The sequence below is a fragment of the Chinchilla lanigera genome, unplaced genomic scaffold, assembly GCF_000276665.1.
Source record: "Chinchilla lanigera isolate Chin_1 unplaced genomic scaffold, ChiLan1.0 scaffold00064, whole genome shotgun sequence".
Taxonomy (NCBI): Eukaryota; Metazoa; Chordata; class Mammalia; order Rodentia; family Chinchillidae; genus Chinchilla; species Chinchilla lanigera.
The window spans coordinates 2,423,182-2,450,082 of record NW_004955465.1 but is presented as its reverse complement, the minus strand read 5'-3'; the positions used below and the strand labels follow the sequence as shown (position 1 = coordinate 2,450,082).

At 41.8% G+C, this 26,901-nt stretch overlaps 1 protein-coding gene across 4 annotated transcripts in view; it reads left to right on the top strand.

The window, feature by feature from the left end:
• Positions 1-26,901, top strand: part of Hivep1 (human immunodeficiency virus type I enhancer binding protein 1) — a 137,261-nt gene that overhangs the window by 97,807 nt on the left and 12,553 nt on the right. For all 4 annotated transcript variants that reach the window (XM_013521853.1, XM_005398821.2, XM_013521851.1 and 1 more), the window contains 4 exons: positions 1,001-6,948; positions 10,095-10,228; positions 10,904-11,079; positions 14,673-14,774. In XM_013521853.1, coding sequence (XP_013377307.1) covers positions 1,001-6,948; positions 10,095-10,228; positions 10,904-11,079; positions 14,673-14,774 — 6,360 coding nt within the window. The remainder of the gene's footprint in view (positions 1-1,000; positions 6,949-10,094; positions 10,229-10,903; positions 11,080-14,672; positions 14,775-26,901) is intronic.

The window sequence follows — 26,901 nt, the reverse complement described above, 5'->3', positions numbered from 1 at the left end:
AATAATGAATGGATTAAAGTATTTGCCTTTTCTACAAATAAGTAATACATGGTTGAATAATTTTTGTTGATATGCCCAGGGATCCAACAAGTGGAAGCCAAACTAAATTTTACAAAAATACAATAGTTGACAGCTTTGAGGGTCGTTAATGCCACCTAAATGCTGCCTCTTTTCCAGCACAGTGAAAAATGACAGCACTTTCTTTTCTCTTCCCCTGCAGTGTTACCTGTCCGTCAGCTTGCTTCCTTATCTACTATTAATAACAAAGAAACATAGTCAGTGAATATTTGTTTCGTTAAAATGGCACTTTTTTAAAAACTAAAAACCATCATAATCTTGGGACTTTTAAATTTGTCAAGAATCCACAAATCAGTGGATTGTTTTACTTGCATAATTTCCCTTTTATTGATATAATTGCTATTACCAGTACTTGTGGTTCTACCAACGAGTATATCATAATCATCCATAGTATTTCCACTGAAATTATTATATAATAACCCTTTTCTCATTAGAATATCAGTATTTTGTATTTAGAAACTTGTTGAGAATCTTGCTTTCAAAGATCTACGTGTGATCAGCCAGCCAGCTCAGAGGTTGTGATTCCTCCTCTGTTGGGCAGCCTTTTTGTGCTGCAGTATCATCGCTGTCTGTGCTCAGCAGAAGGGGAGGGTTATTCACTTGTGAAAGATCTTGTTCCAGGACCAGCTTCCCCCAGAAAGAAATGCAGCATCCTAGAAGTGCACACCGACATCTCTGCATGTTTGCATACTTCGATTAACAACATTCTCTACATTGCCAGAATGTTATAAGAGTGCAGGTTTATTGAAAATGGACTTTCTTAGACTGCCTTCAGCTGTTACAGCACTCACATGATAGTAATCTTAATTATTTTTAAAGAAAAGTATTGTTGGTGTATGTACAATTTTATCAGATTTTTTTCTCTTCCCCCTGTCTCTGTCCCCTTCCCCTCCCTCTCTTTCTCTTTCTTTTTTCCCAGCAGAAATTCTAGAGGCTGGTGTTAAAGGAGCTTCAGAATCCCTGAAAGGTGTGAAACGGAAAAAGATTGTCACTGAGAATCACCTGAAGAAAATACCAAAATCTCCCCTGAGAAATCCTCTTCAGGCAAAACATAAGCAAAACTCAGAGGAATCATCCTTGGCTGTTCTTCACAGTGCTTTGGAGTCTCAAAAGAAACAAATCTGTATTCCTGTAAAAAATGGAGAGCAGCTAACCAGACAGAACAGAGACACGCTTGGGGTCGGGACGGAGGCCTCAAGCCCCAAAGACACTGCCTCTCCGAAGAAGCCTGTGTCCCTGCAGCACCCAGCCGAGCTGCGGAGATGGAGGTCAGAAGGCTCTGACCCAGCCGCACTCAGTAGCCTCCATGCAAAGTGGGACTCGAGCTCGTCGTCCAGTAAGGCCAGGACTGACACTAGTGAATGTATCTCTTCTCATTGTACTACTTCGCCTGTGTACACGAACACTGCATTTGATGTCTTATTGAAAGCAATGGAGCCAGAACTGAGCACTTTGTCACAAAAGGGCTCAACTAGTGCAATTAAGACAGAAAAACTGAGACCAAATAAAACTGTACGATCCCCTTCTAAATTAAAAAACAGTTCAGTGGATACCCCAAATCTGACTTCACAAGAATCCACTGCCGAATCACAGTATTCTCCTTGTACCTCATACCCCGTGCAAGTGTCAGCCGCTCAGCAGAATGAGCCGGGGCCAGTTCAGTCAGTTTTTCATTCAGATAATCAACATGAACACTTTGCTTCCAAACCAAACCAACACAGTCAGCAACTTCCAAGGCATTCAGGTTTCACGGGATCACTGACGAACCTGCAGAATCACGAGAGCACCAAACTTGAACAGGTTTATAGTATAGCGGTGGCGTCAACCGTCGGTCTCACTTCACCTTCCAGTAGAACTCAGGTTACTTCTCCAAACCAGCAAATGGATTCTGTTTCACCTATGTCCATAAGTCCAGCCAATTCTACCCAGTCACCTCCCATGCCAATTTATAATCCAACTCATGTTGCCTCTGTTGTTAATCAAAGTGTAGAACAAATGTGCAATCTTCTTCTGAAAGATCAGAAGCCAAAAAAACAAGGAAAATATATTTGTGAGTATTGCAATAGAGCTTGTGCAAAGCCTAGTGTGCTTTTAAAGCATATCCGCTCCCACACTGGAGAGCGGCCCTACCCCTGTGTGACCTGCGGATTTTCATTCAAGACTAAAAGTAATCTGTATAAGCACAAAAAGTCCCATGCACATACTATCAAGCTGGGTCTTGTCCTGCAGCCAGATGCTGGTGGCTTGTTCTTGTCCCAGGAGTCTCCCAAAGCACTTAGTATCCATTCCGACGTAGAAGACAGTGGGGAGAGCGAGGAGGAGGGCTCCTCTGACAGCAGACAGAACGACCCCGGCACCATGGAGCTGCAGCCTATGCAAATAATGAAGAGGATGTCCAGTTCTGAAGCTTTACTAAAACCAGGTTCCATTCCAAGCAATCCAGATTACGTGGTAGATGACTTTTCACCACAGGATCGATCTGCAGAATCACAGGCTGTGACTGAGTTGCCAAAAGTTGTGGTGCATGCTCTCAGTGTGTCCCCCTTAAGAATCGACAGTCCAAAGGTGGTCAACCCTAAGCCCGAACTCTGCAGTGCACAGAGGCAGGACCTTCAGGTAGCCAGTGTCCTGTCTCAGTCAGCCTGTGTGACCTCCCTGGAGAGTGATGAGAAGGCCCGTCAGAAAGTAGACACAGGTCAGCCAGAAGGAAAGCAAGACTCTCACGGAGGAGCTGCTCATGCCCAGCTACAAAGGCAGCAGGCCACCGATTACTCCCAGGAACAACAAGGGAAACTACTGCTCAGCCCTCGGAGTTTAGGGAGTACAGATTCTGGCTACTTTTCGCGTTCTGAAAGTGCTGATCAGACAGCGAGCCCACCAACACCCTTTGCCAGAACCTTTCCCACCACAGAACAAGACTTAGCCAAGAGTAGCAGCCCCTCTGCGCCTCGAGTCAGCACACCAGCGCCCTCTGCCCATCCAGCAGGGGAGAAGCCAGGGCTCCTACCAGGCCAGATGCGGCCACCCCTGGCAACAAAAACACTGGAGGAACGGATATCGAAGCTTATTTCTGACAATGAAGCCTTGGTAGATGATAAGCAGCTGGACAGTGTGAAACCCCGGAGAACTTCTCTCTCCCGACGAGGAAGTATTGATTCCCCCAAATCATACATATTTAAAGATTCTTTCCAGTTTGACTTGAAACCAATGGGACGGAGGACAAGTTCAAGCTCTGACATACCAAAGTCCCCATTCACCCCCACCGAGAAGTCAAAGCAAGTGTTTCTCCTGTCCGTACCTTCCCTGGACTGTTTACCTATCACAAGAAGTAACTCCATGCCGACCACAGGTTATTCAGCAGTTCCTGCAAATATAATTCCTCCCCCTCACCCACTGAGAGGAAGTCAGTCATTTGATGACAAAATTGGTGCATTTTATGATGACGTCTTTGTATCAGGCCCTAATGCTTCTGTGCCTCCAAGTGGACATCCTCGTACTCTGGTCAGGCAGGCAGCAGTGGAAGACTCGTCAGCCAGTGAGAATCATGCTCTTGTGCCTGGACAGCCCTTAGAAGAGGGCTATGCCACCAGTGAGCCTGCGGCGGCCCGGAACAAAGCGTTGGCACCAGGCTCACATGTGGAAAAGAAGAAGTCCCATCAAGGCCGAGGGACCATGTTTGAGTGTGAGACCTGTAGAAACAGGTACAGGAAACTGGAAAACTTCGAAAATCACAAGAAATTTTACTGTTCAGAGTTACATGGGCCCAAAACAAAGGTCACGATGCGAGAATCTGAACATAGCTCTTTGCCTGTCGGTGCACAGCCTCAGATTCTGCACTACAGAGTTGCTGGGTCCACAGGTGTCTGGGAACAGACGCCCCAGATAAGGAAAAGGAGGAAGATGAAAAGTGTGGGAGATGACGATGACCTTCAGCAGAACGAAAGTGGAACTTCTCCAAAGAGCTCCGAAGCCCTTTCATTTCAGAATGCCGTGAGCTCCAGTTGCAGTCTGTCTCAGCACGCTGTCACCATGACAAGTGACCAGCAGCACAGAGACAGGCAGGTACAGAGCTCGCAGACTCAGCTTGTTGCAAGGGGCATGGAGCAGAGCGTAGACCCGAAGCTGTCTCCCATTGCAGAGCAGCAGTTGAGCTCAGCTGCCCTAGACAGGGTGGAGGTGAAGAGACAAGGTACCGGCATCTCAGTCATCCAGCACACGAACTCCCTGAGTAGACCTAGTTCCTTTGACAAGCTGGAGCCTTTCGAGGGAGGCTCTCCAGGGTCCTTCCAGGAGCTGAGTCAAACTGGGAAGCCTGGGCCTGTGCAAGTAATAGGAATCTCCCCAGAGGAAGGTCACCCTTGTAGGGATGTGCAGCATCCACACCAGCCTACACTGTCTGATACCATCAGGGGAGAGCACTGGGAAAGCACCAGAAAGCTCCTAAGCGAGCGACATGTGGCAGGACAGATCTCGAGACTTGTCCGGCAGCACAACATCCAAGTTCCAGAAATTCTGGTCACAGAAGAGCCAGATCGGGACCTCGAAGCTCAGGGCCAAGATCAAGACAAACTGGAGAAGTTCAGTTGGCCTCAGCGCAGTGAAACTTTGTCAAAATTGCCAACAGAGAAACTGCCACCCAAGAAGAAGAGGCTCCGTCTGGCCGAGATGGAGCACTCTTCCACCGAGTCGAGTTTCGATTCCACGCTGTCCCGGAGCCTGAGCAGGGAGAGCAGCTTGTCTCACGCATCAAGTTTCTCAGCCTCCTTGGACATAGAGGACATATCTAAAATGGAAGCTTCTCCCAAAATGGATTTCCCAAACAAAGCTGAGTTTCTTCTGATTCCACCCGGCTCGAATACACTGAGTGTGCCTGGAAGCCACCGGGAAATGAGGCGAGCTGCTTCAGAACAGATCAGTTGCATGCAGGCGTCAGTGGAGGTGTTTGAATTAAGAAGTAAATCCTTTGACTGCGGAAGCATAACTCCGACCCAAGCAACACCATTTGTTGAATCACAGCCTTCAGCTTCCTCTTCTGGTGTAGGGGTCAGCGGACATGTGCCTCTGTTAGAGAGACGGAGAGGCCCACTGATCAGGCAGATCTCTTTAAACATAGCTCCAGATAGTCATCTGTCTCCTGCTAATCCCTCATCTTTCCAAAATGTTCCTCTGCCCAGCACAAGTGCAGGGCCCCTTCAGGGTCCTCAGCTCCCTAGCACATCTTTGGCTGAGTTCCCTGTGAATCCTTTGCTCTCCCAGTCTCAAGTTAAGGATCTGCAGGCAGAAATGTCAGATTCCAGCTCTGCTAAGGTCTTTCCTGTTCAGCAGCTTTTTGGTATCAGTTTGTTAAATCAAGTCCATACACCTCTCAGCCATGAGAGCTCACAGCTGCCTCTGCAGGTGTCTACACAGAGTGACAAGGTAGATGCCCATGCCGCGCTCAGTGTGTGTTCTAAGGGTGAAGATTGCTTTGCTCCCAAGTACCAACTTCAGTGTCAGGTTTTCACATCTAGCCCATCTTGTTCTTCTAATCCAGTGTGTCCTTTGGCGAATCAAGTCCCCTCAGATCCAGCTGGAGCAGATCCACATACAACCTCAGTAGTATTGCCAGCCAAATTAGTAGATCCTGTGTCTAATTCTTGTCCTCTGCCACCGCTGGAGCTCGGGCCACCTGGCAGCCAGACGCGGAAGGTACCATCGTCCTTCATGCTGCCTGTACACCTGCAGAGTACTGTTGCCACGTACTCTTTTGCCACCATCTCCTCTCTCCCACGAATCCTAGTGACCCAAGATCTGTCCAGCACACCAAATTGCCAGGCTGGTCAAAGTATAGTGCCAATCAGTGAAGAAAAAATTGCCATGCCAAAATCGCAGAAAGATCACCAGAATGCTTTGCAAAGCCCAGAAAAAGAACTTGTTTGTAAAAATATTTTTTCAGAGATAGGCCAAAATTCTGCTGTCCCAGAATCCTTGCCTATGACTCAGAAAATGTCTGTAGGTAGACTTTCCCCCCAGGAATCTTCAGTCTCCAGTAAAAGGATGCTGTCCCCAGCAAACAGTTTAGACATTGCCATGGAAAAGCACCAGAAGCGGGCTAAAGATGAGAATGGAGCTGTCTGTGCCACAGATGTGAGACCCGTAGAACCACTCACTTCAAGGGCTAGCGAGGTCACTAAGCAGAAGAAACCAGTTTTAGTGAGGCAGGTTTGTACTACAGAGCTCCTCGAAGGTGTGATATTGGAGCAGGATGTTTTTTCTCAGCCTGAAACTATTAGTGAGGCCGTTAACTTGACAGATGTTTTACCAGCTGATAATTCATCAGGACACTGTAAGTTTGTAGTTATAGAGCCTATCAGTGAACTGCAAGAATTTGAGACCATTAAGTCATCCACATCATTAACGCTCACAGTTCAAAATTCACCTGTGCATTTAGAGGATACCCATGTTTCTCCTTTGAAATCTATAGACAGTAACCAAGAAAGGAAGTCTCCAGGGGTTCAAAGTCAAGGTGACAGGGTGCACATTCAAGGACAAATCCAACTGCCTACCACCACTCTTCCATTGGGTAAAGCTGCAGACACGCAACAGCTGTCTTTCCCCAGCCTCAAGACTGCTACCAGCTTTACCTGGTGTTACCTGTTAAGACAGAAGGCCTTGCCTCTGCCCCAGAATAACCAAAAAATTTCGGCCTATACTGATTGGACAGTAAGCTCCAGTAACCCAAATCCACTTGGTTTACCTACAAAAGTTGCTCTCTCTCTCCTTAATTCAAAACAGAAGACTGGAAAGTCATTATATTGTGAAGCAATAACCACCCATTCCAAATCAGATTTATTGGTCTATTCAAGCAAGTGGAAAAGCAACTTAAGCAAGGTACTTGAAATATAATTTATGTTTAAATATGGTTTGTACAAATTAGTTTTAACATGTCTTGGTAGCTTTAAATATCTTAGAAGTATTTTAGTCTTGAATGACAAGTTGTACTATGTGTGTAGTTATTTGAAAGACGGAGTGATATATTTGCCTTAGGATTTGTACTGATAAGTGTTACATGGAGTCCTTTTTCTGAAAGCATTTTCAGAATGAAAGCTTACTCGTAGCACATTTTTCTTCCTCTCTGCTGACTGTGGTCCCTATGTAGTAGTATAGATAGCCCCAGTTTTATTTTGATCTTTTTCTTTTCTTCAACACTTTTCTCCTTGTTTATGTGAGAGGAGATTAAGGTTATGCTTTGTCCCTGCTGGTGCAGGAAGACAGAGATGTGGGTAATCAAAGAGTGACATGTTTTCTTGTCATACAAGCGGAGAGCCATTCCCTCTGTCCTATGGGTGCTAACTACTCTGCCTCCGCCACACCCACCCCAGCTTTCTTTCCACACAGGTCTGGGCATCATTGGTACTGCAGAGGAGATTCAGAAAGTAATGAACTCCTATACTTGATAAGTTGACTTGATGAGGATTTATAGTATAAAGTTGTGAAACTGTAAGTTTGGGTAATTTTTCAAATCAATCTCATAAAAATTATTGGTTTTATAAAATGAAAAAAATCATGTAAGTTATTAAGAAGAAATACATAGATGAGTTTATTAACATTGAACTCTGGACATTGAGAATTATCTACTAAGGTTTTGACCTCTACAGGCTCACAACCTATAAATACAGGCTCATGAACATTTACATAACTGTAAAGAAGAAAACATTGCAGTGTCGCCGTTGTAGTTGACATACGTTCAATTCTAAAACCAGGAAGTCTTTAATATTGCCAGTAGGTAAGGGAAGTGTGGATATAGGAAGATACTCCAAAGGTAATGTCAGCGATATTTCAGCTGAGTCTCAAAAAATAATAGGGATTTTTCAGGCAAACAATTTAAAATTTTTAATAGACCACTAAATGACGTGGAACCAAGAAATTTGGGTCATTTAAAGAACTGCATGAAGTCTGGCATGACCAGAGGGTCTGTAAATTTGAAACAGTAACATACTTTGCAGAAAGATCCAGGTGGAAGGGGTATATTCTCCAGTCCCACTCCAGTGGTGAGATTGCTCCAGGAGTGTATAAAGAAGAGGAACAGCTCAGGAGGAGTCCACACATCTCTATTTAGAGGGTTAAAAAGATAAAAGATGTCCACACAGGAAGCTGAAAGAAATCGTTGTAGAGGAAGAAGGAGAAGCAGGAGAAGGCGGTGTCACACAGACCTGTGGGCCAGTGTATCATAGGAGTTCAGGGAGGGAAGTCAGATACGGGTGAAAGCAAACAGAAGTGTCTGGGATGGCCAGTTGTAATGGCGCTGGAGTCTTCAGTTCATGAGCAAGTGGCATGGAGGATTCAGTTCTGGGATGATCCTTAGCCACAACCCAATGGAAAAAGAGTAGGCAGATGCCATACACTAAAAGAATTTCTAAGGGAAAGCAAGGTGTCAGTAACACCTGATGCCCCGGGATGGTCAGAATATTAAGACTGGAGGAAAGGGTGATGATTTGGGCACTTTAACCAATTGAAAACATCAGTGGGTAAAAGCTGGATTTGATAGTAGGAAAGTGACCAACAGATAGAGGGGGATTTGATACTGATGAGAAGGAAAGACGGCAGGTTATTGTTAAAGAGCTAAAGTCAAGGAAAGGTATGTGCAAATAGTCCACCTTGTGGGGAAGCCTGATCTTTTGGCCAGGCAGAGCAGAGACAGGTGTGCTTTTTAACTGCTGGCGTGGTCGTGGTGGCACACCTCCGTCCGCACTGCCTGCCTGCAGCTTTTCTGTCCTCTTGTGAGGACAGGGACTTCACGGTGTACTTGTCTGAGGCCACATCGGCCCTCAGTCATTGTGTACACTCTCCTGTCACTTAGTGGTACTAAATCAGTTTTGCAGGGTAATAGCTTTCTGCGTGGCAGTGTAATTATTTGAAAATTTATATAAAAGAAGGCTTTGATTACAGAGGTTTGTTCCTCTTGTTAGGTTTAGCCAAAAGGCTGGATTTGAGCCTTTGCTATTAACATCTACCTTGGACTACTAGTACCTTCACCCTGATAGATGTGTAGGGTGACCCAGCTGTACTGCTGCCTCACCAGGATGCATGAGCTCGGAGGACGTGATGGTTGAGAAAACTCACCGTTGGTGGTGCACGGTTTAGAGTCTTGCATAAAATCATAAATTGTGTTTCCTGTGGGAAAACACATTGTTTATCATTTGGATGTTCATTACCTTTTTCTAAGGACTTAATTATTATCCAACCAAAGCCTAATCTGACCTGGATCTCACAAATGATCAGTATTCAGGGAACCTTTGAGAAGATCTAGAGAGGAAATATACTTGTGGTTTAAAATAATAGGGGGAAGGTAAGCCGACTATAAATGGAGCTTCTGCTTTATCTTTAGAGTGGGTGTAAGCTGAGGAGATTTAGTGATGTTTCCTGGAGATCTGAGGCATTATACTAAGGTAAATAGCTCTTTCCCATCTCCAAAGAATAAACCCATAAAGCAATATATTTAAACTGTAGTATCAGTGGTTAAATGTTACAAAGGAGTCTGTGAGAGTTCCTGTTAATGCCAGATATTTGGGAGGATGAGGCTTGGGAAGGTGAGGCATGAGGCTAAAGAGTTGCAAGTTCAAAGCTAGCCTTAGGCAATTAACAAGACTTTATCTCAAAACAGAAAGGACTGAAGACTGGGTAGAGTGCTTCCCAGCATGCTCAAGGCCTTGGGTTCAAGCCCCAGTACCGCCCCCCACAAGTAAAGAAATCCCTCTTAAATTCGCAGAATACCAAAAGTGGGAAGTTTGTCTTGGAGTGTCAGAGCTGTGGTAGGATTATTTACAATATCATAGGATGAATCAGTTTGTTGTGGTTTAGACAGATGAGAGAAGAGAAAGCAAATAACCTTTTTTAAAATCTGTTACTGCTTAAAAATGCATTTCCTTAAGTTAACTAATGGTTTATACTCCGTGGCATTTAAATTTCCAGTGAAATGTCAGCATGTTTGTGTTTTCAGTTTTATTAAATTAGTTTCTCTCTTTTTTCCCTTTCAGAGAGTATTAGGTATTCAAAAGTCCACAGTAGTTGAACTCAGCAGTAAAGATGCCTCTGAAATTAACAGTGAGCAAGATAAAGAAAATTCATTAATCAAAAGTGAACCAAGAAGAATTAAAATATTTGATGGAGGGCAAGTACAAAGTTTACTTCTTAAATGTACATTTAAACTTACTTTTTAAATGTACATTTACTTCTATGTGAATTAGGAGTACCAATTTTATTTAAATGTTTCAGGATTTGGGGGTTTACTAAAAGACTCTTTGCGGCAAAATATATATATTAATATTAATTCCATTCTGATAGAGAAAATAACGACCAGGAAACACTGGAGGCCTCAGAGAGAGCTATGAGCTGAAATTTCCCGCTCACTTCACCCTGGCTTTCTGCAAGGGATGAGTTGGAGAATCCGCTCTAAGACAGATGGACATACTGCCTGTTTCATTGATGTCTTCAGTGTATTTTATCATGAGAAAATCATTGTCAAAATCAATTGTAGTGAAGCCCAAAGTTTTCAGTTCTTAGAGTTATTGTGATTGAATTTAGTAGCAAATAAAACTTTTAAATATCTTACAACAGAAGAAATGTTTTTAAGTTAAGCATAATACTGAATACATTTATTTGATTAGAATTAGCTTTTAGAACATTGTTAATGGGAAAAGTTGGAATGTTGTGTTACTTACCTTTATATATATATTTTTATACACTTAGTATGAAAGTTGTGTTTATTTTGTAAGTAGAGTTTTAATCGTGGATATTTTCGCAAAGACATCGTGTTCAATATAATTAATTTTTCTCTTCAAATTAGATACAAATCAAACGAAGAGTATGTGTATGTCCGAGGCAGGGGAAGAGGAAAGTACATTTGTGAAGAATGTGGAATACGCTGTAAGAAACCTAGTATGTTAAAGAAACACATACGAACTCACACAGATGTTCGCCCCTACCACTGCACTTACTGTAACTTCTCCTTTAAGACGAAAGGTATGAGATACCCACTGCTTCATGGTCCTATTCATATGCATTTACGTAGAAGAACAGGACTTTACATATTCTTTGAAGGATATCATAGAGTAGCTTAAATTAATTAAATTACATCTTGTCAGCATCGTAGTTTTCTTTGTTTCTAGAACCTCTGGGAAAAGTTAATTGTGCATTTTTAGAAAATATATGTGAAACATTTTAAAAGGAGCAACTGCCCTTTCTACAATATTCCCTAAATTACAATTGGACAGGATGATGACTAATACATTTTCAAAAATACTTACTTTGGACTGAAGAAGAAAAAGAAGTTTTCGTGATTACAAGTAAATTCATTTGGGTCTTCAAAGCTAAGACATTTAAAATAATAGTCACAGTAAACTGTTATAATTACTCCACCCATGTTTTATGTCTAATTTTAGGCATACATAGACATTTTTCTGATGCATTTTTAACCCAAATACTGTTGTTTTTTTTAACTTCAGATTTTTTCTTAACATGTCTATTTATTGTTTATAAAAAGATCTCAGAAGTAGTCATTACAGTTATATTTAGCATCCATTTTATTTTCTTTATATGTTTTTATTTAACTGATAGGCTATTATTATAAAGTAGTTTTGCTCTGTATAAGTTTTTTGTTATACATAATAGATATTGCTGCTGTAAAGTACTTGTTTTCCTCATAGGCTCCTTGTATATGAATCATCATAGAAATATTTGTTACTTGAGTCTTTAATTTTATGTACTTCCTTTGAAATAGCAAGACTGTCCAACAAACATAAACACGAAAATATGTCTCAAAAAACAGTATCTGTAAAAAGTACATTTTATAGAAACTTTTTAACCCTTTTGAGTTAATGTTGGCTTTTTTCTGTTACATTAGTTGAATTCAGTTATTTTGTAAAGATTGATCAATTCTTTAGCAAAACATACTATATTTTTGGGGTATTGTTGACATTTAAAGAAAGTTGCAACATGTAACAATTAAACAGCTTCAAATAGCTCTCTTAAAATGCCAGTAGTATCTGAAACAATGATGGAAAAAAATGTTCATTTCAGATTGCTTGGAATATTTCTAAAGTTCCAAGAAGTCAGGGGTGAGAGGAATATTCAGTGGGTAGTTCTTCCATAGGTGTAGACGCTGTGGGAGACAAGAGGACAAGTTTGAAGGTGATTTGTTCAGTCCTGCGTGAGTCGGAGGGAGTTCAAGCACCTAGAGCTGATGTATTCCTTTCCACTGTTTTTGACCTTGTGCTTGAAGAAGTATCGATTAATTTCTAGTATAAGAATAGAAACACATTCAAAGCACTAAATAACATTACTAATATAAGATTTACTGAGTAGAGAATAATGTTACCAATTACAAGAAATAAAAAGGTATGAGAAAAAGACTAATTTTCCATAGAATGAAGCAAGGGATTTAGGGTATTTCAGGGATTTTATTCATAAAATAAGGGCAAGAAAGAAAGGACAAGCTAGCAGTGGAAAACCAGATGAAACTACAGAGATTTCTTGGTAAGGAGAAATATTTTCAGTCCCTAAATATTTATCTTAGTGAAATAAAAGCATCGTGCAAGAATTTAGATAAGTGTTTACTAAAGTTTGAGCAGAGCTTGCTGGCCCTTGGAAAGTGAGCCATATCTGTTGACAGTTTCCACACCTATATGCTGCACATCTGAACTCACATTGTATTTTTGTTTTGTCAGGTAAGCCATGTGAATTACATGACTTTTGTTTTGTTTCGTTTTGTGTTTTTGAGACAGGGTGTCACTGTGAAGTCCAGGCTGGCCTTGAAATCACTGTGTAGCAGAGTCTGGCCTCAAACTCACAGCAGTCCTCTTACCTTAGCCTCCCCAGAGCTGGGATTACAGGCATGCACCACCACACACTGCTGGAATTACATGATAAATGTTTATTTGACAAGACTATCTACGCTAGCTAAGGCAACTGATAAAAAATTTGGAAATTCATTTTTTCCCTATTTTTAGCAAGACAGCTCTCATGTTTTTAGGGTCAAATTCCTTTCAAAAGTCTAAGCTTTTGTAAATCTATGTGGAGCAGATCCCTAGACAGTTTTTAAACATAGCTCACTGTAATGAATACCAGTACCCTTTGTCCTAATAGGGGTTAATGTTTTGCTGTATTTGCTTCATGATTTAACTATATTTACTGTAAATGTCCAAAATAGCCTACATAAGCCAGGTGGTGTTTCCAGAATCACAGCAATCAGCAACTGAGATGCTTGTAGTCCAGCCAGCTCTTTATGCCTCAGCTCTGGAGCACTCAGTTCTGGGATGCCGTGCAGTGGGTTGACTAGAACCCCCTTCTAGGGCTAGAATCAGTGTATGCAAGTGTGGCCAGGTTCACAGATTCAATGCATTTGTCAGGAAATTGAAACTCTGTAAATAAGCAAATTTTGTGGGCTTTTTATTTTTCTAAAGGCTATTTTCAAATACTCATTTGCTCTTGCCCCTCAAAAGAGATGATTTGACCTGGTTGGCACAAGGTGCTTGGTGTCCTCAGAAGAATCTGACTTGTCCCCTTGCATTTATGATCAAGTGGGGCAAGTGGATCCTGGTTATACTTACAGAGATGGATATAGCAACTGTGGAGAAGGACCTCAGACATACTGTTGCTACAGGTCCCATCAGCACACGAAGTGAAGTTCTCTCTCCTGTTCCGCATGTGCACACACAGAGGTCCTGCTTAGAATATTTTTTAAAGGATCCAAAATGGTTTATCATAGTCACACTCAAAAAATCTTTACACCCTTTCCCCACCAGCTCAAAAATTTAAAATACAGATTTCCCAATATAAAAAATACAGAAGACATTTAAAAGCAGTGTGATAAACAGGTACTTGTAAAAATCTAAAGATCCGTTGGGGAATCAAAGCCAGATTTATACATATAGACCTGGGTTTTTAGTGCCTATTCTGAGATGGAATCTTAGGCACCTGAATTAAACCTGGATCTCCCATTCCTTGACATTGGGCCCTGTGGGGAAATAAGTTTTCTGCTTGAAGGCAGAACACTTTACGTATACCATCCAAGCAGACAGACAACAACAACAAAGTGATCTGAAACCACCAAAACTGGTTAGGTACCAGGCAGAAGCAATTGGGAAACTGCTATAAAAGATGTTCCTACAACCAGCTTCCTTAGGACTGCATGGGAAATGATCTTGAAGTTAGCTTACAATGAAAACTAAAAAGCAGGGAAACCAACTACTGTGAGAGAGAGCCAGCAGACACAGTGAGTGTGAATTCCCACTCCAGGAACTAACAGCTGCGGTGCTGTCTGAAAGGGACTGTATGTGTACCATGTTCTGAGAAGTCAGTAAGCAAGAGGGAGTAGAAACCCTGGGGCAGACCTAGATACAAAGTACAGGAGGCTGATTTGGAGAAGACACTGTTACTAGTAATTAGCAAAGCTTTTGCAGTGTATAGATAGTAGTATCTTCTTATGTCGAGATTCAGTCATTGCCTGTTGAACCACAGTCTGTGCTTTTGCTTTACATAGGAATGGAATTTGCCAGTGTTAAGTGCAATAGCAAAATGTTACTATGTAAGCTTAGTAAACGTTCTTTTCCTTTCAGGAAACCTTACAAAACACATGAAGTCCAAGGCACATAGCAAGAAGTGTGTGGATTTAGGTGTCTCAGTAGCTTTAATAGATGAACAAGATACAGAAGAATCAGGTAAGGCTTTATACCGTATTTTTCATAAATGCTGTCTACAGTGTACTATTTGTTGTGCACCCATGGCCTCCTAGTCAGTTTCCCCACCTTAAACTTCTGTCCTTCCCATCCATCCACACTGATGCCTCACTGAAGTTGCAGTGATGTTAAATTAATCTTCCACATTGCTCCACTGATGAGAGGTTTTCATTGGTTCCCAGTTGTCTTCCGAATACATGTGAACCATGTGACCTCTGATGGCAGTCCTTTACTGTCAGTCACCTACTGCCCCTTCGCCCTTCCCATTTCCTGTTCTCATCCACCCTGATGCTTAAATTTCCTGCTTATCTGACTGCTCCTGCTCCCCACCTTTACAGCCCTCCCTGAAATCACCATCCTCACTCCCCACATGCTGTGTTCTTCTGGTGTGCACTGGTCAGAGTCTCCCCTTTCCTCAGAATGTAGCACCGATCCATTGTGGTCGTGAAGCCTTCTGTCCTTGTCTCTTCCACACACTTGTGGAAGGCAGTTACTCCTCTTCCTCTCTGCCTTCGGCCCTCTCTGCTCCCTTTTTTGATTACCTGCGTGTTTCCTTCCCTCCCCACCAGGGTGCGCAACAGTGAGAGCTGAATCCTAGGTGCAGTGGCCTCTGCCTCACTGGCAGCTCAGTGCAGCCTTGTGCATTGCTTGGGCTCCATCAGTATTTGTGGAAGAAAACGTTTGCTGAAGTGAATGTCAGAAACAGTTCTTATTTTGAAAAAGTTACCTGGTTTTTTTTTCAAGTGTTAGCCCAACATATCTAAATACTTAGCTCTGACCAATTTGGAGGGAAAATGAACCTGATAGTCTATTCTGAGTAATCAGAGAATAGAATTATCTTTTTGTAACAAAGATTTCTACGTTACAAAGCAAAAGAGAATTCTCAACAAAAGAGAATTTTAAGAAGATATTTTGTTGCATTTTAAAAATGCCTTAGGCTGGGCGTGGTGGTACATGCCTGTAATCCCAGCACTCGGGAGGCTGAGGCAGGGGGATTGTTGCAAGTTGGAGACCAGCCTGGGCTGCAAAGTGAGTTCAAGGCCAGCCTGAACCTGCATAGCAAGATTTTGTCTCAAAAAGACCCCCCCCAAAATAAGAAAAAACCCTTATATTTAGTATTTATCTGCTTGCCACATTTTTCTTCATTTTTATTTTCTTGTATAATGAAAAATTCTAGAGCGAAAACAAGAGCATCATGGAACCTGTAGGTTAAAATATCAACTCTTTTATCTGACAAATAATAAAACACTAAATGAATCAGCCGAAATTTATGTGTAAATATTCAGGAGAACTGACTCATTTATTAAGTACTAAGAGCAATTCAGCTGTAACAAGCTGGGAAAAGTATGTTCAGTTTTAGTAAGTATGTTTATTACCCACTGACTAGGAAAGTTAAAAGGTACAGGTAAAACACTGGTGTCTAACGAATGTTGCTGTAAAAGTGCTGTTATAAAAAATACTGTTACGTTTGACTTCGTCTTCAAGATGAATCTTATAAAAATTAACTAATGAACCTGTGTGTAGATTCCTCTCAACTATAAGGGTAGACAGTACTTCTGTTCTAAGTTTGCTTAGGAGAAGTAAGTGTGGTTTCCATCAATTATCATGCGTTGTTTAAATTGGCTGACTAGTTGATTTACAGACCTATCTTTTCATTTTAGTGTTTTCATCTCATTACCAGAGTGTTAGAAGCTGCTCTTAGATTACAGTGGTACCTGTGTTCACAGACTTAATTCTTTCCATGATTCTGGTCACAGAATTTATTCTACAATTCTGGTTGTAACTGAATTGTAAAATTGTGCAAAACATTCTGTGGCCAGAATCATAGAAAGAATTAAATTTGTGAACCACTGTATACATCAAAGTTGATTAGTTATTAATCGACAGGGATTAGTTATTCTGATAAAACAAGGTTGTTTCACCTTTTCTTAGTGTAATTTTATAAATTACTACATTTATAGGAAATGTGCTCAAAGTTTCTTCCCAGTTTTTGTCAGGTGGTAAAATGTAACGTAGAAATCTAAAATCTGGAGAGACTTACAATTTTTCATTGCTGTGCCAGCAAAATACATCCTCTCTTTTTGCTTTATTGTAGGCTTGTAATAAGACATTATACAGATGCTGCAAACAAATAGACATATTTTCCTCTTATGCTGTTTTTATGCTTTTAAAAAAATTTGAGTTTTCTAAAATTCAAAAAGAATATAAAGAGTTGTAGAACATGTGCGCATGTGTTCGTACCAGAGTTGGTGATTCCAAGAATTCTGTCCTAAGGCAGTACGCACAAGCTGCAGCTCTGCTTGTTATTGTGGCCTCTGCCTGTGCGAGGCATTGGGGGTTTCCCTTCGCTTCATTTAACACCCCTGCATACACCTGTGAGCCAGGAGCATGGACATAATTTTATTATAATATGTATAAACAGTACCACTTTGTAGACATCTAGGACATTGATTTTATTTTATAATTTTACCTTGTTTTCCGGAAGAGACTTAACCATTTCTCTACCTCCCTCACATAATATTATCATAATTTTAATTTTTGGCCAATTTGATCAGTGATAGTTTGTCATCTTTATTTGTGGTTTCTTGATTACTCAAGTCAAATCTTCATTATTTTTTCAAAAGAACTTTTACTCGGTTATGTTGATGATACCGTAGAGATGTGGAATTTTGCTTAGCAGTTTTGGTGGGCCTGTGTTTGCGAGTGTGGGGGGCCGGCCTGTACAGTAAGGAAGCAGGTGCCTGCAGGGTGTGCGCCCTCCCTGGAGCGTGCCCCTCTTTCAGCCTAACGCTAGCCCAGCTCACCATTTTCTTCCTCCCTTTTGCTCCATCTTCCCACCCTTGACACATGCACCGTGGGTCTCCTCACCCATCTTTGCTCGGCCCTGCGTCTGTGATGGCGAACCTTTTAGAGCTTCAGTGATACAAACAGCGCTCTGCAGCACGCGCACCATAGATCTGCCACCGCTGCTTTAGGTCATCTCCAGTCTTGCGACCTTGAATACCATTTAGGTGGGAATGACACCCCATTCACTCCAAGCTTGCTTCCCTATCATCTCTGTTCGGAAGTCTGACATATGTTCACATTTTTTTTTTTAATTTTAAAGAGATAAAAAAATAAAAACAATACAGAATTTCAAAATTGTGTGTTGTTTCCTGTGATAGGAAATTAGCAATGGTTATTGTATTGCATGTTGTTATCTTCAAAGTAGTTGCTCAGGTAGAGGCATGTGAAACTGATCGTAAGCACTAATGATTCCTTTCAGTGAACTAATAGAAATTAGTAGTACAGTTATCTTAGCTGTCCACATTCACATTTGATACTTCCCAAAGTCCTGAATTGCCCTTTATCTCAAAGACGCGCACTTCCCTTGTAGACCTCTCCTGGACTTGCAGTTGCTTGACCCAAAACCGTGACGTTACCATCAGTGCTGCTTTTTTTCTCATTTCGCCTTTAATGTACCAAATAAAATTCCCTAGCTCCTCCTCCACACTGCTCACGTTCCTCCGGTGTTAACCCTGTCAGGGGAGCATGCCATGGCCTCTGCTAAATTGCTTCTCGCAGCTCCTGGCTGGCCCCTGTGATGCGGCCCTGCCTCTCCTGGACCTTTTCCTACCCTGCAGACACAGTAGTCTTCTAAACGCTTGGGCAGCCCCTGGCTTACTGCTCCCACAGCTTCTGGCTCCGAGGACCGCTCTGCTTCCCCCACCACAGTCTCTCAGATGCCTTCCCACTCCCTCCTCCCTTGCCCACTATGCAGCAGCCACTCAGCCTTCTCTGAATGCATCCCGCAGGCTCCTATCTCAGGACCTTTGCACCTCTTCCACCAGGCCAGCCGTGCTCTGCTCAGAGGTCCCCTCTCACCAGGTACGGGGACGAAAACACCCCACGCTGTCATTGTCCACATACTTTTGCCTCTTACCTCAGTGTTTTTTTTTTTTTTTTTCCTTGCACCAGATAATATGTGTACTTTTTTTTTTAGTATATAGCTACCAGATATGTGTACTTTTTTTTTTTTTAATCTATTCCAACTGGTAGAAAATAAATTACATAAAGATAAGAATTTGGTATTGCTCACTGCCCTAGGATTCTGCCTAACATAGAGTATGTAGTGAGCAATTGTTACTAAATTGACGACTGTGAAGACAGTGTTATATAAATAATTTTCAGGAAATAATTCAATGTTATCATTTATAGAATTTGATTAAAAATTTCTATTAAATTCCATCTCTAAAGTTGAATGGTAGGGGCCGGGAATATAGCTCAGTGGCATAAGCACCTACCTGGCAAGTGCAAGGTTCTGAGTTCGATTCCCAGTACCAAAAAAAAAAAATTGGTAGGCATAGTAGATGCACTATTTATACCTTTTTCTATAAGTGATAGTTGTTATATCAAGAGCTGATGTAAGTATTACGAAGTCAGTTGTTAATTTGCTGTTTACTGGCCCCATTGATTGGGTCCAAAGATTATAAAATGATTCAGATTTTCTAACTGTTCTAGTTCTCATCCTTAATAATGGACTGATTTACAAAGATCTGACCTACATCTCAGTAGCTCCAGAAAAGCAAAGTTCATTCTCTTTCTGACTGATTGACTTATTTCTTTGCACTTGGACAGGTTTTCAACAAGTGCAGGACTCCTGTCTTCCCAGAGCACTCGGTACATGGCTGTGGTGCCTTGGGCCGACCCTACATGGGTGGGGCCGCATCCAGCATGGCCAAGCTGCTGCAGAAGGAGGACGAAGAAGGGATTGTTTCTCCTTCACTGTATTATTGGAAGGGTCTTGATGGAGCAGTGGGTAGGGGGCGGTGCGTTCCAGACTGAGGGACTTGTTTGGCAGGGATGCATAGGTGGAGAGGCGGGCAGTGCCCTAGCCTGTGAAGGGGCTGGCAGACAAGAGACCGCTATGCAGGGAGCTCGGGGGAAGCACTTGTTCTGGGTTTTTGTTTCCTGCTCACTGATTCTCTGATACAGTGAGTCTTTCTGCTGTGGTAGTTGATTCTGATTTTTGCTTGCTTTGACACTGGAAAACCATTGGTTTTTTTTTGTTTGTTTGGCAAGACCAGAAATTTAATTAAATAGCAAAAAAAATAGCATTGGTATTGATTAGATATAAATCAGAAATAATTTTAAATCTAAAAGTGTTCTGAGACAATTTGGAAATTGAGAATTTTGTTTGAAACTAGTCACAGCAATTTTAAGTACTGTCATCCACTCAGTAGAAATTTTGTAAGGTAGAAAACCTTTCCCCGTCCCCCAAAAAGAAAGAAAACCTTTTCCCAGTTAATTCTTACTTTCCTCATTCATTTTTTCCCTGTCTCATTCTAAAACATACTTCAGAGAGGCTGGCGGTTAGGGTTAGGGTTAGGGTTAGGGTTAGGGTCCACAGGCATAGCACCATGGCACAGGGGCAGTATTACACACGGCATGAATATGATGAGCCACATCGCAAGCACCACATCCATGGTGCTTCCTTGGTTCATACTCAGTACTGTAACTTCGTCTGATGGCAGAAACAGCCGTGCAGGATCTCGCAGAGGCCTGAGAAAACATAAACACCTCCAATGACGAAGGTGAACTGGCTTGTGCCTCCTCTTAAGGGAAATGAAAACCTACATACTCACATGATTCATACTTAGGGAATGTCCGAAACGCAGTTGCAGAGTTACAATATAAAAGCAATAGCTAACCATGAAGTATTCTCAAATGAAGTCTCAGATTGGATATTGTAATTTTGAAATCCTATTCCTCTTGACAGCTGTGTTGTTTTCATTTCCTGTGTTACCCCTGATTACTTTCTTTGACGGATAGAAGGATTATAGAGTCTAAAGAAAAGACAAAACTCTGAGGTGTTTGTGTTTGACAGAGAGCTCTGCAGCGCTTGGACAGACAGGGCCGGTCCTGGTGTAAAAATTAGGACTATATTAACGATGAATTTGATAACATGCGGCTTTGGCCCAGAGAGTTATTCTACCCAGTAGCCCTGATCTGTTGGAACGACAGGTAAAACTGATGCAGAACAGTGGTCCTGCGATTGAAAAGGTGTTTTTACATGGTGATACATGATCACTGTCTTCTGCAGTCCTGGGCAGAGTGCTCCTGGGCCTTCCATCTGTGACGCAGAGTTTTTTTGCAGTGATGTGCATGTTGTCTTCTGCTGGGCCTCACAGTTGCAAAGCTTTAATTTGAGGATGAGTCCACAAAACCTTGCTTAGTGTCCACGTCCTCTTTTGCTGCTGAAATACTTTTGATAATGATGACAACTAAAATAATGAGCAAGATCAAGCTACAAACAAGGATTGCAATCAGTGATCGCCCATCAGTTTTGTGCTTGAAACACCTGCTGCTCTCCTGCTAGATGTCCAGTGCACCAAGTTCGTGTTTCCTAGAATCGCAGAAGGAATTCTAGGAACAATGGTGGTGAAGTGTTGGAAGTATTTACTGCGAGAAAGAAAAGCTTCTAAAAGGGACAGAAGGGGGTCCCAGGTGGGGGGGCCCCAAAACCATTCTCTCTTACATATAATTGCTTAGTATGTTCATTCCCAATAGTTAACAGTATGTGTGTATATTGTTTCTTTGATTAAGAATTTTTAAGAATCCTTTTCTTTCTTGTGTATACTAAAGTCATTTAAAGCTATTGATTCTTAAGGACCATGTATATCTGACTTTTATTACAGATTATTTTGTTTTCTCAACCGTTACAGAACTGTGCAGACAAAGATAATAGGGCTTTTAATCTGTGACCTTGGAATTTTTATTTTTGAGGTTTGTTTTGTTGCAACTGCTGTTACTTTATTTTGTTGTGGGAATTTAGACAGCCATAGCTAAAAGAAGCATGATTTCTTTAAGTGGGTAATTCTATTCAGTAATAATAACATCAGATAATACTGCAGAGCTGATCCATTCTGGTTGGATGAAAGTTTTTATAAACCAAGTGCTTCAGGGCTTCACCGTCTCGCCTTATCCACCAGATGGAGTTTCAGCAGTTGGAGAGGAAAGCCTGACATGATTTTTCCCTTGTGGCATCCATGTTGTAGGTGTATGTATAAAGACTAATTTGGAAATCTTGCTCTTCATTTTTTAAAGATCATTGTTTTCTCTGGAATTAATTTCTGCTGTAAAGTAGCATCTCTACAGCATGAAAATATCTTCACTGTAGACTGTTGTAAGAGATATGACATTGACTTGTTTTAATTTTAATGTGTTTTAAAATTTCCCTTACCACTCCATATATATGTTAGAAAGATAGCAGTGTGGGTTATAAAGTGTTTCCTTTTGCTATTGATTTTATTTTCTGGGGGGAATATGTGAATTTTTAGACAAATAACAGGTGTAGAAGTGACTGAAAAATTATGATGGAAAATATATATCAGGAGCTGTGGTTTTGAGGTTTTTATTTTATTTTATTTTATTTTTACAATATTGAACTCTTAGGATCAACTTCTGTTTTTTCCTTACATCTTTTTATTTTCCTTACATCTTAATATTGGGTGTTAATAACAGTGATAGTACAGTTATGGCTAAAACTATCCTGTCAAAAATTTAGCCATAAATGCTTGGTGGTTTTGAGTTTTGAAGCACACATACGCTAGTGGAGTCAGAGCAAAGGCTGAAAAGCCAGGTTGGTGTCCCAGGTGCTGTCCCTAGTCACGCAGCGCCAACTCCTGGCTAGGGGTTACCTCATGGCAGCAGTTTCTTCTGAGCTGAGCCATCATACAGTAGCCTCTGTCATTCCTGAGCCCTGGGCAGCAGTTTCTCCCGTACTGTACCTGAGTGAGTATAAACATGATGTTGTTTAAGATAAGGCTGTTTAGGACAGACCTTGTTGCCCTTTCAGTGGTGAACAGCTTTGTCAAGTGCTTTTGTGGTACCAAGGACTCTTGATATCATTTCCTGTATTCTTGATCTAACATAAATCTAATAGCAACCCAGTGCAGGAGTACACTGGGGAAGCCACAGCGGATGCCAGTCACTGCCGACGTCTGCACCGGAAATTCAGGGAGGTGTGGAGGTGGGCACAGCTCTCATCCGCTCCCCAGGCAGTGCAGATGGTGGCTTCTGGGAGGCCTCTTGTTGTGCTCTCACACCTGAGGGTTAACTCCATGAAAATCTCAAATAACCCTGGAAGCTCCTTCACTCCCTAAGTTTCCCTAAACTCAGGTGAAACTTGCCGTTTAATCACGGGAACAGGTTAGAGGTACCCACCGTATACCGTAGGCATCAAAGAAAAATGGCCAGATTCAAGAGGTGCGTGACTTTCCACAAATCGGTCTTGAACAGTGTGCAAATTTGGGACATCAAATCTTCTGTTTCGTCAGGTACCATGGACCTGTAGTTTCCGCTACTGCGGAAACAGAGGCAGGAAGATTGATTGAGCCTGATAGTTCAAGACCAGGCCTGAGCAATGTAGTAAGATTTCATTTCAAAAAAAAAGGTTTCTCCAGATTTGACAGCCACACTTCAGACTACCAACAGGACAGTAGTCAGGGCAGTAGTGGAGTCCACACAACTCTTCAAGGACTCCTAGGCTCGGCACACTTTGATGACAGTCACATACACAGTTAATGCTAATAGTCTCAGCAGCCATGCAGGAACTGACCATCTATTTAAATCGTGCCTATTTCAGGTGTATTGGAAATGGAGTAAATCTTTGAACAAGTAAAAGGGTATAGTTTGGGAGACTTGATTCTAAATGAAGACTATATCAGACTATAGAATAGCACAGAGACCTAAGGACAGCATTTGTAGGCTTATAGGACACAGTTGGGGTCTTTCTCATTTAACTGATGTTTTATGTGGGACAGTCGCAGTCGTTACAAAGAAATGTCTCTGGGCTTTCATCACCAAAATTTATAAACACTCACAGAGGCCACACTGCTTCTACAAAACCCACTGGCACAGTATTATCTAATTAGCATCACCGTTTGGTAATGTGTTGGTTGCTTGTGGTTTACTGGGAAAAGTTTAGGTGTTTTTTAATAGGTGTTTGTTTTTAGTTATTCCCTGACACTGCCTTGTTTTGTTTTTCACTGAAGGTTTTCTGCAGGTTTATTTTGACATCAGCATCTCTTCCTGGCAGTGTCTTCGATCTTGCCCTTTGTCCTGTGGGTCCTCAGTCCGTTCTCTGTGCTGCCAGTGCCGCTGTGCCCAGTGTTACTCAGCAGCCTCGTGTGCGTGTTTCCACTTGGTAAACGGTGGTCATTCAAGGTCCATGTGAAGTCCTTGATTTTTTTCTCTTTACCGCTACAGCAAAAGTGGGCCATGTGCTACCTGTGTTGTTCTTCAACACATGAATTCTCATTCTCTTCCTCAGTGGAGTAACTCTGGGAGACATTTATTTTGAATCTGAGAGGCTTACACATTTTTGTAAGCCAGCCATTACATTTTGGACATTTGGCATTTAAGAGAAGCTGCTACTTTTTTTAAAATTAGCAACTCAAGCTGTAATTATAATTATTGGCTTTAAAAAGTCTCATCCTTCCAGCCCCACTGTACATTTCCTTGTATTCTCACATGTAAAGTTGTATCGCCTCAGGAATCTTCTCCTTGTGTTCTCGGGTGTTAGGGGACATACTCTAGTTTCCACCTTTCCTGTCAGACGTCATGCTGCCAGCTATTTGCTTTCTCTCTTTTGATCAAAAGAATGTTTTTGTCAACAGCTTGCTGGACTTCCGCGCGAGGAATGTTAATGTGCACCCTCAGCTGCAAACTGGGGGCCCTGTGATGTGGCGAAGTGCAGTGGGAAGCATCGTGCTTGTTGGAGGTTAAGTCCTGAACAGTAGTATGTGTGAAGTGATGTTACATCACAGGTTTGAAAACTGCATTGCATCTACTCTTAAAAATAATTTTAAGTGAATTTAATAAAAATACTAGGAGTAACAGCCATCTTTCTAAATAAAACATAGAATGTATTACTGCTGGACGCTTAGAGAAAAGATTTATTATTCCTTTTAAGAAAAAATTCCGTGTGAAAAACGAAGCCATAATAGACAGGGGTTTGTGTTTAAATGAAGTGAAGGTTATCACCGTCAGTGCACAACACAGACAAGGCAGTCTTCGGTTTGCTGGCTGCATTACCAAACATTAAATTCTGGCCCATTGTATTCTTAAAGGAGGTTTTCACTACATGAACAAGACATTTGCAAGCTTCTAAGACGTGTTCCTCAGGCTGCTGCTCTTTGGCCTTCTGAGTAACATTTCTAACCCTGGAAAAGTGAACCCCAGCAGAAGGCAGGGTCCGGACAGGGGCCATGTGCACAGTAGTGCTCTCTCTTCCCGCACCTCCAGCAGGTGGCGCTGTCAGGCAGTGATGGGAGGCCAGGTTGTAGTTCACCCCCCTTGGGGAATATGTCTTGAGGGAAGCTGTTCCGTGTATATTTATAAAAACACGCACTTACGAAAAAAAAGTTTCTGCATAGCTAGCCTTTCATTTCCTCCTAAAGTAAAGGAATTATTTTTGTGTTAATTAAATTTTATTCCATATTGGAAACATTTATGTGAGTGGGAAATGCACCTGGGAGGACATAAATTAAATGAAACTTTTAAGAGCCACCTATTGTGTGAATTTGTTAACCAAGTATTAATTCTTATGTCTGTTCTAGAGTCTGTGTAGCTGCACATGGGTGAGCCAGAGTGTATCCTGCCCTAGGGCAGGAGCCTGTGTCGTTTGCAACACACCAGAAGAGCACAGTTGCAAAGGGATCTTACTAGAACAGGAACAGGTGTTCTGCATACATGAGAGCTTGAGTTCGTTCCTGGCTTTGCTGGGTTTTGATTGTATAAACTTCCTAGCTTTCTTCTGTAAGATGGCTTTTCTGTGAACTCTGCTATTGGACACCTGTTCAGTTTAAACATGGTAATGTGTAGATGTCACACTTTTTCTGCAGAGGGCCATGTGGATAAGTTTAGGTGTGGCAGGCCAGACATTCTGTGTCACGACTAGTAAGCTTGTGATCATAGCACGGGAGATAAAAAACAGCCGTGGCAATTTGTAGACAGGTGAGCCTGCCTGTGCTAAGGCAAAACTTTCTTCACAAGCACATGCGGTGAGCCCCACATGGCTAGTGAGCATTGCTTGCCCCTGATGTAACAGGTCTCAAGGTAGGGTCATAGCTCTTACCTAGGGAACAGGCAGAACCAAAAGAAGCAGCATCAGAGTCACACCTGGTGGGTCTTCGGAGTGGTCCTTCTCATCCTCGCTGACATAGCAGTCAGGGACAGACGCTTTGCTTCTGTTGCACACTTCTGATTCAGGGTCAGTGACCTCTGGGAGCAGTGGCATAGGGACAGGACATAATACACACAGATTTTTATTAGTATAAATCCAAGTAGAGAACGAAGTTGTCTGTGCTGCCTTGGTGCTATGAATATTTAAAAGAGCGCCAGCACAGTTTGTGCCCCCTGCCTCCTGTCTTTCATCCCACCAGGCGGTCCTCTTTGACCAGTATGTAGTCGTCCAGTATTCACATACACGTTTCCAAACTTCAGCAGTGACCTTGCCCTTCAGGAAATGCATGACAGCTCTGCATTCAGAAAGAGAAAACCACCATATTCTCCTTACCTCAAGGAAAGGAGTCCCAGCCCTTGAGCCCTCTGCAAGCTGCTGGCAAGTGGTTCTGTCTAGGAGAAAAGTCCAGGGAAGCCACTGTGCGCCTGCTACGAATCCGGACGTGAGACTTCAAATCCAGATTAAGTCAGAGCGAAATAGTTTCATATAGTCCCCTCTAAAAATTTGCCATATAAATTTTATAAACTGAAAAAAATGAGGATCCCTTTGGAAATATATACACGTATAAATTTATATATAATTCTTCAAATTCTGTGGTTATAAAATGCAGTACATTTGTGAATTAAGTTATTTATGTTCTGGTGATACATTTTTATGTTCTATGTATAATCACATAATTATATGATGCTTTAAACATCTGTACCCGTGAACACAACTGTGCATATTTATAAGAAGCTAACTTGTTGACTGTTAATTCACTGTTCTTTCAGATCATGCTATAGTAAGATCTTAAAATTTTAACAATGTGAAATGTTTACCACACACAAACGTGGGTTTTAATCTTAGCTCTGATGCTTATGAGCTGCATACTTTAAAAATAAT